At 43.6% G+C, this 14,802-nt stretch overlaps 1 protein-coding gene across 1 annotated transcript in view; it reads left to right on the top strand.

Annotated features, from left to right (window-relative positions):
* NR3C1 (nuclear receptor subfamily 3 group C member 1) overlaps positions 1-14,802 on the top strand; it is a 63,040-nt gene that overhangs the window by 26,230 nt on the left and 22,008 nt on the right. The window contains 1 exon segment of the mRNA XM_050312253.1: positions 12,733-12,896. Coding sequence (XP_050168210.1) covers positions 12,733-12,896 — 164 coding nt within the window.

The following is a 14,802-nucleotide window of genomic DNA, read 5'->3' on the forward strand; positions in this document are numbered from 1 at the left end:
AACTAATGCCACACCTGTTCTCTTACAGCCTGGAGCAGAGTCTCTAAACTGAATAGGAATGACTTAAAAACTTACTGCAGCTGTGGATGTAATATACATCTCATACTACGCTGAGTAAATCTTGGCCAATGACCATGGTTAAAATGTTCTATTCGAGATACCAGGGCCTCTTCCACTGTGGCAAATCTGAGTTGACCAAATTGTCAGTGGAAGATAATGGTGGATAGTGAGGAGTTGTAAAATATCTGTCATGGCCATCAGGAGCTTTCTAAGAGTGCAGCTAGTTGTGAAGAATATTGAAATTCAGGAGAAGAAAAGAGAGTTTCCCAGCAGGGAAGTTTTTAATTCTTTTCTGAAAGAATGATGGAATTCCCACTGTTTGACACTTGCAGTAAGTGCAGCCCCAAAGACACACGAGGTGCTCTGGGAGGAGAGGGATGGAGTGGAGGTTGATGTATAGGACTCGAGGATTGTCTGACTATTACTGTCCTGAGGGTTGTGTGAGAGAGGTAAACAGCCCATTAATGAAGTTTACAGATGGAGTTTAATTGGGAGGGGTTTCCAGCGCTGCTCAGGAAGAGAAAATACACAAAGAGGCAGAGATGAACAATGTGGCCAGGAAATGGTGTGGGGTTCAGTGAGGAAGGAATAGAGCTTCCTTCAGCTGACAGGGAGGGGGAGAGGAAGATTATGGAGGAAAATGGGTGAAATAATGTGAGAAACCCAAGAGAGTGAAAGAAGGCAAGAGCTAGAAGTATCTTGGAGGAAAAAAAAAGACAAAAACAAAAAACCAAACAAACCATAAAAAAACCCAAACCACCAAGGCAAGAATTGCTTGTAAAGTCCGGGCGTGTGCAACAGGAGGGATGTGGTGAAACATTTTTATAGTCTCGCGTGTGTGACATGGTTGCCAAGTGGAAATAAAAGCAGGTAATAACCTACAGTGTGTGCATGTTATAGCAGAAATTGTATCTGTAATTGCTTAACAGTGTTGACAAAAGTAATTACAGCCCTCTACTAGATCATTCAATAAAGTTGACTTGAAAGTGCCATGGAAATTACATACAATATACACGTCATACAGGTCTGCGGTGCTATTCCTTGTGTGACCTCCTGAGAATATTACACCAAGTTTAGGTGCTTGATATTGTGTCAATAAACAAACTCATGACATGCTTTTCTTCCTGTTCATGTGGGGAAGAGTGGTTTCGTGTTTGTTCTTTGCATCATCCACTGTGTCAGAGGCCAGTTAAAATGAAGTGAAAGGGTGTTCTGAAGGGTGTTAAAAGTGGTTATAAGAGTTTGGGAAATGCCTTTTAGACAGGTTTGCTTGGTTTTAAGCTCTGTTGTGTGCACACAGAGATCTGGATATGAAGGATAAAATGCGCTGAAAGGAAATGTGAATCATGAAGAAAAACGTTTTGGTAGCGTTTGCGGGGGGAGGCCTTGGCCTTTCCCTCAGGGGCCTGAGCCATCACCGTGCTTGCCCGTTAGCAACTTTCTGATTTTTAAGTCGCCAGGAATTTCGAATTTCCTCCTTTTCTTTCCTGCAAACGTTCCTGTTCCTTCTCTAAGGTGGTAAAAAAGAATCTACGCTTTCAAGTGATGCTGCTGATGACTAAGTGGGGAACATAATCCACATGAGTTGGTGCTGGACCTCAATTTGGGCCTTTGGTGCTGAGAACATACTGCAGTCGTCATCCTCTGTGACTAAGATCTCAAAGTCGTCAGAAGTATTTTTGTCTTCCAGCAAAGTACCCAAGATATGATGATTGTATCGTTTCTTGTTTGTTTTTCGTGCTCTTGAAAGCTGTCACGAGAGCTGATTCCCTCCTCGCTGGATTATTGTAGCAAAAGCCCAATCTCCCTTCCCACTGCTCTGCTCTCATTAAAGCCAGCTCAGGCTCCTCCTCAGCTTATGTCTTTAGCTGCTCATGAGTTTGCTGAAAATAAGTGGATATAATGTTGAATTTCCCTCACAGGGGATCAGAGCATACTGAAAACACACCTGAAATTGGGGTAGAACAGAATGGAAAAACAGTGAGTCAAATTGAAACCAACAGGAATGAACCATTACTACTCCCATTGGTAAATGCGGAGCGCCTGTGTGAGTTCATTTCAGGTCACATCCATGTGAAACACACCTGTGTTTTTAAAACATACACCAGGAGTATTTATGGGCATCTCTTCTCCCAAACAGAAGTCTGTCTTCAGGACCAAAACAGTAACTTCTGGGGTTTACATTTTTCATTTTCAGTTTTAGGTTGAGCACTGGCTGAAGCGAGTGACCAGTGTGCACATTGACCATCCAAACTTTCAGGAATATGTCACTGTTAAAATCCTCATTCAGCGATTGATTTATTTTGGAGGGGAAAAAGTTTGCTTTTCCTTTCTACAGACATTGGGAATATAACAGAGATTTTTTACTGTGAGATAGGTTTTGGTTTTTTAGCTGCCTCTGCTAAAAGCAAATGTCATTTAAGGAGAGTATTTTTCTTGCTTGAGAACATTGTTTAAACTCTGGTTTGGCCTCTTTCTTTTGGTTCATTGGTGTTTTTTGAGCTTCTGGACTCCTGTTCAAAGTTTAAAGAACAATAACCAGTCAAATGTAAAATAATGTCAATTGAACCAACCTATGACTCAACAGTCAACCAAGTCATCCTGGACCTGCACCAAATGGACTGAGGCCAAAACCTAAAATTGGCATGTGTCCCTGTCCCTCTTCTCCATAGATTTCCACTGAAGCAGAGCCCAGGGTGCAACATGCTGGTTAATATTCCATAATAAACTGCTCCATGTGTAGATGTATGTTTGTCATTGACAAAAACCATGAGGGCATGTTGTGCAAGGCTCACCTGGAGACGAGGAAATGGGGTTTGTGCACTGAGGAATTCACCAGCTTCAGTTTCTTCAGTATAAATTCCCCTCTGAGCAGGACTTCCTGGAAGGGCTGGAGAAGGAATTAAGGAAGAAACATTCCTTTCTGCTTCTCTTGCCCTCTCTTCATCTTTCCTTTCTCCTCTTCTTCTTCCTCCTCAGAGTTAAGGTTTTATTTATGCTCTTTTATTTGTGTTTATTGAGTTGTATTGCTTTTAATGTCTTTGTTTAATTCTTTTTGTTGTTCTTATTGTAAAGCAGAAATTAGCTCTGCAGTGCTGCTAAAAGCACAAACTGGTGGGTAAGTCTGTGTGTAAAATTCATAAAAATCCGTGTCTGGACCTCTGTTAGAGGGTTCTACTGGAAGCAGAAGAGTTTCAATTTTATTGTGGTTTTTTTTTCAGAATAGCAGAAATGAATTTTCTAGTTACCAGTCTAAATTTATTTATAGCTTTGTGACTATTTATTTGACTATGGAAGGATTATCCTGCAGCTTTGGGGCTGTTCAGGGTGGAGAAGAGAAGGTTCCAGGGAGACCTTGGAGCCCCTTCCTGTGCCTAAGGAGGCTCCAAGAGAGCTGGAGACAAGGACCTGGAGTGACAGGACAAGGGGGAATGGCTTCCAACTGCCAGATGGCAGGGTTAGATGGGATATTGGGAAGAAATTCTCCCCTGTGAGGGTGGTGAGGTCCTCCACTGGTTGCCCAGAGAAGCTGTGGCTACCCCATCCCTGGAAGTGTTCAAGGCCAGGTTGGATGGGGCTTGGAGCAATGTGGGATAGTGGAAGGTGTCCCTGCCCATGGCAGGGGGTGGAATGAGATTATCTTTAAGGTCCCTTCCAGCCCAAATCCTTCTGTGATTATATGTTTCTATTGCAGTTTAGTTTAATCTTTTACTGCCTTTCTTTCAGTGCCATTAATATTTTTCCATGTACGTTAGAATCAGCTTTCCAGATGTCTCTCCTCCTTTCCAGCAGCATCATTTTGGCTGCACACAGTCCTGTGATTGACACAAGCACTGCACATGGCTAACACTGAGGTCATTAATGGAACAAGTCCTGTTAAATATTTTAAGTTCAGTTCCTCTGGTACAACATTAATGTGTGTTGGAGTTAAGGGGTCAGATCCTTTTCCGATATATGCTGACTATGTAGGATGAGCCAAAATGCTGTGGCTGGTCTGAGCTCGTGGGTCTGTTCTAATAACCACAGAACATCTCGGTGCAGGGGTTCTGCTGCTGCTGAGTTCAGTGTTTGGCATGTGGAATTAGTGTGTTAAAGGGCCTGTGTTAAGACAGTAAAGTTTTGAAGGGTATATTGGCTCTTGGTTAGTTCAGAAAACTAAGAAACTGCTTCCAAGACAGTGTCATAAATGTAAAACACACCTCTGGGGCTGCTGAGATCCAAAACAGAAATCACAGAATCACTGAGGCTGGAAGACCAATCACCACTTTGTCAACCGGACCAGAGCACTGAGAGCCATGTCCAGTTGTTCCTTGAACACCTCCAGGGACAGCGACTCCATCACCTCTCTGGGCAGCCCCTTCCAATGCCTGCAACCCTTTCCATGAAGAAATTCCTCCTGATGTCCAACCTGAACCTCCTCTGGTGCAGCTTGAGGCCGTTTCCTGTCGTCCTGTCCCTTGTTCCCTGGGAGCAGAGCCTGACCCCCACCTGGCTCCCCCCTCCTGTCAGGGAGTTGCAGAGAGTGAGAAGGTCCCTCCTGAGCCTCCTTTTCTCCAGACTGAGCCCCCCCAGCTCCCTCAGCTGCTCCTCATTCTGCATTCACAGACTGAGTGGACGGGACTGTTTCATGGCGTGCGCTTAAAATAATAATAAAAAAAATCTAATTCTACTCAAGATGTTTGCACTTTATTCTACAGAGTGCATTAGTCTTCCAACCATCTTAGTTCAGGTGCACCTCAGTCTGTGAGCACCGAGTGTGTACCTGTGCACAGGGAGTGGGATGTGTCTGCAGGATTGAGCTCTTGAAGGGCAGGTTTTAGAAGATTCATAGCCTGCCTGTAAATATGTATAGATTGTCATCCAGCAAAACATAAAGAATTTGGAAGACCCAGGATGATTTTATTCCATATTCCTATGTAAAGTTTTTATTTAAGTATAAGGGTGCTGGCTTCTGTCTGGCTCTATTTTTGCTACCTCTTTATTTAGGGAAGCAAGAGTGCACAATGAAATTTAAAAAGAAACACAACACAAAGCTTTGGAAAAATATGTTTGACTTGATTCGTATAGAAATGAATTCTACCCTTGAAGGTAAGACTTTTTGGCTGATTTATTGGAGCACTGTAATAAATATAAAAGTTTAGAACACATAATTTAATTATCATATTCTGGCCATAAATGCTTTAGGTCTGTAGTACATTTGAAATCCCAGGAGTTCTGGCTGAGGTTGCAGCTGCAACATCAATTACCATTTATCCATTCCAAGAAAGCTTTGCCTGTGCCCTTGAAACCTTTACGTTCTGGAGAGTATCCAAACGGGAACAAGGCGTCGCGTCGCTCTGTTCGTGCTCCGCTCTCCTCCTGAGCAGCTCCAAGATGGGAGCGGACGCCATTTCATGGCGGGCCCTTGGTGCCGATGGCTCTGGAGCTGCCAGCGGCTCCTCCGGGCCCGCCTGGCACTGCTGTGCTGCTTCCAGAGAACTCTGAGTCACCTGTGTGTCCTCGGCAGGTTTGGGAATAGGTGTCGTGCAGGCTTGGAGAGAGATGGAAGCGGCCAGTGGCCGTGGGGAGCCGCGCTGTGTCCCACGGTGGGTTTGCTCCATGCGCTGTGTTGGGAATCGCCACAAATTTCAGTTCTCATTCCGTGCTGTTGGTACTTGCCTGCCCTCTCGCTGTTTATTTTTATTTAATAGAGTATTGATTGATGAGAAATGAGCTGGCAGTGCTCGGAATGACAGTCCCTGCGGCCTGTGCTGAGCAGGGCAGACACTGGCTCCTGGGAAGCCTGTTCCCAACAACATGTGTTTGGCACTGAAGCACCACTAAACTAAGGGAATTGCTGTCTGTGCCTCTCCAGAGAGGCCATGGTGTCAGGCATCACGTTTTGGGGTCTGTGTGTGTCCAGCATTCCTGTCCTGGGAGTGTGTGTGCCCCTTCTCCAGCACCCCCAGCCTGATGTGATGCCCGTGCTCCCGAGAGCTTCCCGAGAGCCCTTGGGAGTGGAGGCTTTGGCTCAGGACTGGCGAGGGGAAGGCAGGACTTCCTGTGCATTCAGAGCCTGTGTGTGCTGGGTTTTCTGATTAAATTTATTCATATACATAAGGAGAGCAGAGCTTAGATTTGCAGTACAGGTGCTTAAGACCTCTGGATTGTGCAGGGATCAAACCCCACCAGTGCCAAGGTGTGACTGGTTTGACATGATAATTTCAATTCATTTTGTTTTTCAATAGTAAGTGTATTTTTATACATAAAATCCTACATAAACGATAGATGTAAAGCCATTTTGTGAACGGAAGTCACTTTTTTGTCCTGAACTCAGTGTGGATACTTTGGTCAAGGTCCTTGTTAGGATGTACCCGTGCTGTTGGAAACATAAGCAGAACTGTGTTGGTGTTCGAGGTGACCGTACAGAACCATGAGTCCTACAGTTTTCGTTGTATGAAGGGATGATAAAATGTGCGTTGTGCAATTGGAGGGTAATTCTGAGACTTTGCTGCTTTAGGAATGTTTCATATTTTAATTTCTTCTGTGAGTTAAAATCCCAATACTTCGCTGGCAGGATCATTTACCCTGATGGTGTCAAGAGGAGGCACAAGAGTACCTGCCCCACCAACTGCACAACAAGTGCTTTTCTATCTCCAGCAACGAAGGAAATTTGGCCATGGCCTTCCAAAGTGACACGTCTCATGTTGGCCTTATCTTGGCCGTGTCATAGACATGTTGCACAAGATGAGACCGTTAGTTCAAAATCTGGTTTCCTGGCTTATCAGGGATTTTTTTAATACAGTGTTTATCTGGGTGTGTGATAAAGGAAACGGTGTTAATCGTCCTGGCTCTCAGAGCGGCTGGAGACCAGGAGTGCTGGGGGATTTTATTCACAGGCTTTGGTTAAATACTGTAATCCAGAGTAGATTTTTAGTTTATTATGGCATCATTGAGGACGTGTTTGTCATTGAGACCAGCACTCCTACCAAAGCAATCCGGTCTCTGTTTTAAATATGAAACAGGAGAGAAATCTGAAGAATAGGTGGGTCTGTAAGGAAGTTGTTTGGAGGGTGGGGTTATGGGTGCTGAGTGCAGTCAGCACCCCAAGACGCTTTGGCTTGGGGTCCATGACCACGTGTTAAATGCTTCTGACAGTCCCTGTGTGTCCCCTCAGTGGCACTTGGCCATACCAGGGTCTGGCTCTGTGTCTGCACAGCTCACAGGCAGCCTGGGAGGAAAACGGGGGTTCTTACCAATTTTCAGTCTCTTTAAACTGAAATAAGAGCATTGAAAGAGACAGAAGAAACCAGTGATTCAGTTTCTCAGCAAAATGAATTTCTGGAATTATTTTCAATTGGCAAACACACTTCTGGTTTAATAGTCATGACAAGTCTAGTGTCAACAGCCTTGGTTTAAAATTTTTTCCTGCTTAAACTGAAAACTACTTTCCTGCCTGAGTGGGTACGAATAATAATTAATAGTTTTTCTAGTTAATGAAGAAATAAATAAGCAATTCAAAAAATCAGTTGGTGTCTGCAGCCGAGTGTTTACATTGTTCTCATTGCTGGAAGATAAGGAGGAGGCCCAGCTGGCAATGACATTGAAAATGGTTTCTTTACTCTTAGTTCAGTGATACCACTTACACCGATAAGTAACTGCCTTGTTAAGAGTGTGTTCACTCCTGAGGTGAGTTGTGCTGCAGAGCCAGCATGTGCAGTGGGCCGTGTTTTGGGGTCTGGGTGTATCAGGAATGAAGGAAACTCAGAGATTTGAAACACTGGAGTAGAAACAGGAGTGAAATGAATAGTCCCATCAAAAGCCTAGTCAGAATAAACATAGTAAAATTCTGAGCTGTTTCTGCCCATCCTAGACGTGCTCTATTCATTGTTTTCCTTGGAGCTGGCACTTGGGCATGAGCAGCATTTTCTTACAGGTGTGTAGGAGCCAGTTGCAGATGTTCTGGGTTTGTAATTTATAACGGCACTGGGGAATCTTTTAGTAGTCTGTAACTCTGAAAAACCCTTCCATGATGCATTTCCCCATAACTTCTTTTTGTTAAGGGTGACAATTGCTAAGCTGATGGCTCCTTTTTGACTGACAGCCCCCAGATTTCCTGAGCTGCTGCTGCTCTTACTCTGCAGCTTGCAGCCATTTTCCTTAAATGCAGAGTTTTTAACCAAGTTCTCTTTCTATTGCACATGCATAATTTGCTGTTGGTGCAAATTTAATTCACATTTTTAAGAAGACACTACCTAGTCTTCACCAGAACTGTGCTCGGGCATGGCACATTTTGGGCAAAACGTGATCCAGGCTGATTATTCCAAGCTTTCATGTGGTGGTAAAAGAGTTGCATGTTCTAGACTGTAAATGACCAGTAATTTTGTTCCTGAAAGTGTTCATCTCGTCATTATCTTGCTAGAGTTGTTTCCCATAGAATCATGGAATCCCAGAATGGTTTGGGATAGAAGGGACTTAAAGCTTATCCTGTTCCACCCCCTGCCATGATCAGGGACCCCTTCTATTGGACCACGTTGTTCCAAGCCCCATCAAACCTGGCCTTGGACACTTCCAGGGATGGGGCAGCCACAGTTTTTCTGGGCAACCTGTGCCAGAGCCTCACCACCCTCACAGGGAAGAGTTTCTTCCCAACATCTAATTTAAACCTAATCTTGAAACTTCAGTGGTTCTGGGACTTTCATTTTAATAATGCAACATAGCAGGAAGGGAGTGTGGTGGTCCCTGTCCCTGTTCTCTTGGCTGTCACAGCCTGGCCAGGGACTGAGGTGCTGGAGTGTCCGACTTGCCCGGCCCCGGGACCGTCCCATGCGGGAGGACAAGGGACCTGTGGGAATGGAGACCCCAAGACAGGAAAACCTCCCACCACCATAAACGTTGCCACACCCGGCTTTAGTGCAGTTTGACCCTTGAGCTGGGTTTGAAAGTCTCTGGTGAATGATTAACACTGAAATGGCTTTAGTTAAACAGCTTGATTTCTGCAGAGCTCGTTACTGGGGCTGCATCTTCGTTAAGGTTTTCCATTTTACCCTCTTCATTAAGGTTTTCCATTTTACCGACTTCGTTAAGGCTTTCCATTTTGCCCCCATATGTTTCCTTGACTGGAAATGATAACTATATCTATACAAATAAATAAAATCAGATTATATATAAATAGTTTTGAAAGTACGTGGTAATGGAACCCACGTAACAAGTAACACCTTGCCTCTCAAAATAAAATTTCGTCAAAGTTTTTGCAAATTTGGAACCCTTAAAATTTGGAGGTTTTTCCCCTCTCTCATCTATCATGCTTGACTTTTTTTTTTTTATTATTTTGATAAGGCTGATAGTTTAGTAGATTTTTGTTGCATTTAAAACCGTTTCTGCAAATACTGCAAGGTAGCTTTTCTATTATTATATTATCTCAGAGTGTAATTCCCCTGTCTTACCTCTTCCTTAGGAAGTGGTTGGTTGTCTTTTACTGCATATAACTTTATTAGTAAAATATTCGTATTAAACATCAGTCTGCTTAGTTGTGACTCTTGCAGGAGCCCTTGTGCATGATAATCCCTCCTGGTTGTGTTTTACAACTAGGGGCTGTTGGTGGCTGGCAGTTCTCCACACAGTTAGCAAATATTGCCCTTATCTGATACAGCCAGGCTGGGAAGATATGCCAGGAGCCTGGATTAGATTGCTGGCTACTGCTTTATTAATCAATGTAATAATTTATTTTTAGTTTTCTAAGTCATATCATCTGTTTTCTTTCTCATATTACACTTTCTGTGGTGCTGGTACAGAAAATGAGCCCTGTTTAAAAATTAAAGGTGATTGAAAAGTTTCATTGGAATATGTTTGGCACTGCCATGGTTTCCCTGACAGCTGATGAATGTTTCCTTAAAAATGCTTTTGTCAGAAACTTGAGAGGTATAAAGGGTTTTATTTTTGTATCTAAATTAGCTGTCTTCAAAATTATACATAGAAAGATGTTTCGATCTTATTCTGCTTTTAATCATTTTAATGAAGCAAAGTTCTCAAGTTATATTCCTTATTTAAACTTACAGGCTCCCAGCCTATACTTCAATACTTAGTCTGAAATAAGAAAAGGAGTGACTGGGCCTAAAACTTAAGAGAAAATAAGGCATCTTAGAGTAGCTCTTGACTGGCCAGGGATTATTGATTGTGGGAGGGGGGTTGTTTGGTTTTGGGGTAGGTGCTGGGGTTTTTTAGTTGGGATTTTTTGCATAAGACTCTACAAAGTGAAGAAACAATTCAGTTCTTTTTTCCAAATGGATCAGTAAGCTGGAAAAAAAAAAAAAAAAAAGAAAGAGAAAGTAATATATGTATCACATGAAAGTAAGGAAACCTCCATGCTTACAGTGTTCATTCCTAGAGGTCTCTGCACTTGAGGAAGGCAGACGTGCTGGGTACAAATCAGGATGAGCGTGTAATTAAAGATGCATGTTTGTAAGGACATCAAATAGAGGGAACTGGGTTGAATTACATTCCACCATTGCTTGGATGCTGAGGGCTGGATTGTGCAACCATAGGGTTTTATTAGACCTTTCTGTTCTTTAAAAGAAGAGAAATTAATTGGAAAACCCAGCAACGCCATCCCATGGCTCATAAACAGGGATACAGTCCATCAGTGAGCTGACAGACATGCTGATGGTGGTTGTCAGCCTCTTGGTAGAGTAATAGAGAAGTGCTGCAGCATTCCACAAATATTTTCTGAATGCAGAGGAGCAATGTGACAGATTTGAGCTCCATTCCAAGTTCTGGAAAGAAACATTCTTTCCTTTGGGAAAAGAGGGGCCTTTTTCTTCCCTTTTTCCTCAAGGCTTACTCATTCTCCTTCATTCCCACTGCTGGCCTTGCCTGTTGAGGCCTTTCCACCACCCTTTTTCTGCTCTGCTCTTCCCACTGTTCTTCTAGCGTGTTGGAGCTGTTGCAGTGCCCCTGTCCAGTGTTTTCTTTTCTGCTCAGCCCTCTACTGTGGCTGAGATACAGCTCAGCTCCTCTCCTAGCTCAGACACACTTTTTAGGGGGATCTACATGTATCCTACGTCTTTGCCTGCCTGTGTTCTCTCATTTTTTCCCCTAACCCAAGTAATTTTCACTTTTCTCTGCCCTCTGGTTCCGTTTTTTTCGAAGTGAGGACTTCATTGACACATTTATTCTGGTTTGACTTTGATCCCTCTGTATTTGAGTGGGAGCATTCCTGCTCCTTTTTATTGCCTAAATCCCTCTTGGAAAGAACAAACACGATGGCAAAGTCCTTTGAATTGCTAGAGGGCCATTTCTCAGGTACTGTGGGGATGGGACATATGGACCAGTTCAAAAGCAGAGACTCCCAGGTGTCGAGATGTTCTAATTTGGGCTGGAATTTAAGGTTTGTGTGAACATTTGAGAACGGGGTGGGGGGGGGGAGTTTGAAATGTGTGACCAAATCTGGTCAGACTTTTTTGAGGAGAGGTAAAGGAATTTTCCATGCAAAAGCTAGCCCACATACAAATGTTAAGCCCACACTGGGGAACGTGGATGGTCTGGAGAGTTTCCAAGCAAAGGCACCAAAGTCTTTAAAAAAGTGTCATTTTTCTAGCTTCATCTGGAGAGTGGCTGGAACCCTGGGGAACAGGATTTTCTGTGAAAAGCATTTTAAGTGAAGCAGACGGTACAGAAATTGCATTTTAGGAGTTTAAAACTCTGTTGGAAATCACATAATCACAGAATGGTTGGGGTTGGAAGGGACCTCTGGAGACCATCCAGACCAACAGCCCTGCCAAGGCAGGGTCACCTGGGGCAGGTGACACAGGAATGTGTCCAGGTGGGTTTGGAATGTCTCCAGAAAGGGAGACTCCACCCCTTCCTGGGCAGCTGTTCTGGGGCTTTGCCACCCTCCATGGAAAGAAATTCTTCCTCATGTTGAGGTGGATAAACTCAAGAAGCTGGGCCTTACAGGAGGTGTGGGGCAGCCTCCACAGCACTCCACAGCAGGGAGTGCTGTGGCTGGGGCTGTAGCTCAATAAGATCAACCTCTGAACTCTGGCCCAGCACTGCTGGCTCAGCCCTGAGGATTAGGAGCAGCTCCAGGGTGATTACGATGGACTGTTTGTTGTTCTAACAGGAATTTATTTTTTTTCTTAACGAACTAACCCTTCGTTTTTAGCTGGGCTGTGTGTTTACATTGGAAAACCAGGTCCTGATGTTAGGAATGTATATATGTTCTTCTCCTAAACTGCTGTGGTGAAGTGATCACTTGTTACTATGAATATTTATCAGTATATGGCCCAACTTGCACAGCTTCTTGCATAACAGGATCCCTGTAGAAAACTCGGTGATGGTGCTGGAAGCGGAGCCCTTGTGCAGATTGCGGGGAATGCGACAGTAATGGAAACAAGATGGAGTAAGAACGCGTTTTAAGAGTCAATTTTAAAGGCTGGGATAATTGTGCAAGAAACTTGGCTTCAGAAATGTGTAAGGGAAGGAGTCTTGACCCAGCCAAATAGGCCATGAAAAATCCATACAGTTTTCTTAGGTTTTACAGAATTTTTTGTTTAACTCATTCAAGAGTCTGGTGCACTTTGTGTGCAGAACTGTCCCGCTGGAAGGCGAGGGCAAGCCATTTCTGCAGGTACCAACGTTGTGTTTGCCTCTATCCCACAGATCTAAATGAAGTGTTTTTCTGCTTTGTTTCAGCCCTGGAATAAGATCAGATGTAAGCTCCTCTCCATCCACAACCTCAGCTACTACGGGACCACCTCCCAAGCTCTGTCTGGTGTGCTCCGACGAGGCCTCCGGGTGCCATTACGGGGTTCTGACATGTGGCAGCTGCAAAGTGTTCTTCAAAAGGGCGGTGGAAGGTAGGACGTGCTTTGATGAGTTTGCCGTTTAAAGATACGAAACTCCCTGTACATATCCTCCACGTTCAAACCATTAGATCACTGATCTTGTCATAGTAAATCACACTGATAATGGTCCATTATCCGAAGCGTGGGTTCCATTCACACTGATAAAATGCTCCTATTCAGTCCGTGTAAAAGGATTTATTGTTGTCTTGGCTTTTGTCTGTTTCATGTTCTTTCACTGTTGTTTTTGTTTATTTGTCCCATTTTTATACAGATATTTGTCTGTGTGCATTAGATTTGTAAAGTTTGTGATTTTTCAGTTGAAGGTTAGCTGGTCTGTACAGAAAATTGTACGTAAAAACTTGGTAAATCTGTTGTGTGTGAGGTTGTGACATTTTTGCAGTTCTTCTTGTAAGCAGTGTTGGTTGAACTGCATCCATGTCACTGTGTGAGTTGCAGGTATTTGGGTAGCAGGGACATGTGTGTGGTTTTGGAGCATTGAGATTTCTACCTAATTACAGAGAGAAAATCAGTGTAGAAGCTAGAGATGATAGAAAACTAAATGTGATTAATGGCTCAGTGATTCTGGGGCTGCATCAGTAGCTATTTTGTAATGGACTAGCTTGTACCTCAGGGTGTGACTCTTGACTTCAACATCAGATGCAGTAAAGTTGGAGCATATTCCCAGTGTCTCTTAAAGGATGGTGATTCCTGAGTTCTGAATAAGAATGTCATTCTTAGTTAGAGCCTCCAGGGTTTCCTGTCTCGTGGCTTCCTCGTGCATCCTCCACTGAACCAGACTCATTCTCTGCTGATGTTTTTGTAGGCTGGGATCTCTGGAGAAGAGGGAAGGCTGTTTGATCAAGACAAGCCATCTCTTCAGTCTTTAGAAGCAGCACTTTCCCCCAGTTCCCAGCTAAATGGGTGCCATGGGGAGCTCTGTGGAAGTGCAGAGCCTCTCAGAGGGACCGGAAAAGTCAAGTTCACATCACAGTTTTTGCCTGTCACAAGGGGAGGGATGTTGGCCCTGGGGGAGCTGAAGCTGTTCTGAAGTATAACGAGGCAGTAGGAGCTCAAGTGCAAAGCACTTTATTTAAAGCAGATAATCATCTGTGCCTTTGATTAAAATCAGGTCACTGGAGATCCCTCAGGAGACATATTATATGGCAGCTGGATATGTGACATAGCCATGATTTAGCCTGCTCTCAAGCTTAAATAAATCAGAAAAGTATTGATACAGGAAAGAACCAACCCAGTGATTCCTTCTGATCAGTGATGCAACTTGACTCATCGTATATCAGTTGTATTGGTATTAAAAATGTAAGCAGGCTTGTGGCTGAAAAATGGCAATCAGTTCCTCAAGGCTTAATTTGCTTCCATTTTTATTGTTCCGCAAATTATCCCACCCTTCACAGGATCACAGAATCATTTACATTGGAAAAACCCTCCAAGATCATCAGGTCCAACCTTTTACTGATCACCACCTTGTCAACTGGACCATAGCAGGAAGGATTAAGGGCCCTTAATCCTTCCATCAGATATCATGGATGTTTTCAGGAGCCCTTTCAGGATCTGTTAGTCCTGGTCTTCACTTTAAGGAACAAATAATTTGCTTTTGTCTTTTATAGGCTTTTTTTTTTTATTAGTAACACATGTAAAAGGAATTTGTTTCTGCAATATCCTTTTTATTAGTAGCTGCCAGGCACCTGTTAGTATTCAGATCAAGCTGACTCTGCACACTGGTTATCCAGCCTTTAGCCAAAGCCCTTTTTTCCACCTTTGCCTCCAAGCCTGTGGACTGTGACAGAAATAATCACAGAAACTGGAAGTGTCAGTGTCTAGAAAGTCCATATAAACTGTATTCCTTTCAGCAAAGAATAGAACTAGAGGAGAAGAGGGAGGATGAAGGTGGGAAAGCAAC

The sequence above is a fragment of the Myiozetetes cayanensis genome, unplaced genomic scaffold (assembly GCF_022539395.1).
Source record: "Myiozetetes cayanensis isolate MyiCay16 unplaced genomic scaffold, myiCay2020 scf17, whole genome shotgun sequence".
NCBI classification, from domain to species: domain Eukaryota; kingdom Metazoa; phylum Chordata; class Aves; order Passeriformes; family Tyrannidae; genus Myiozetetes; species Myiozetetes cayanensis.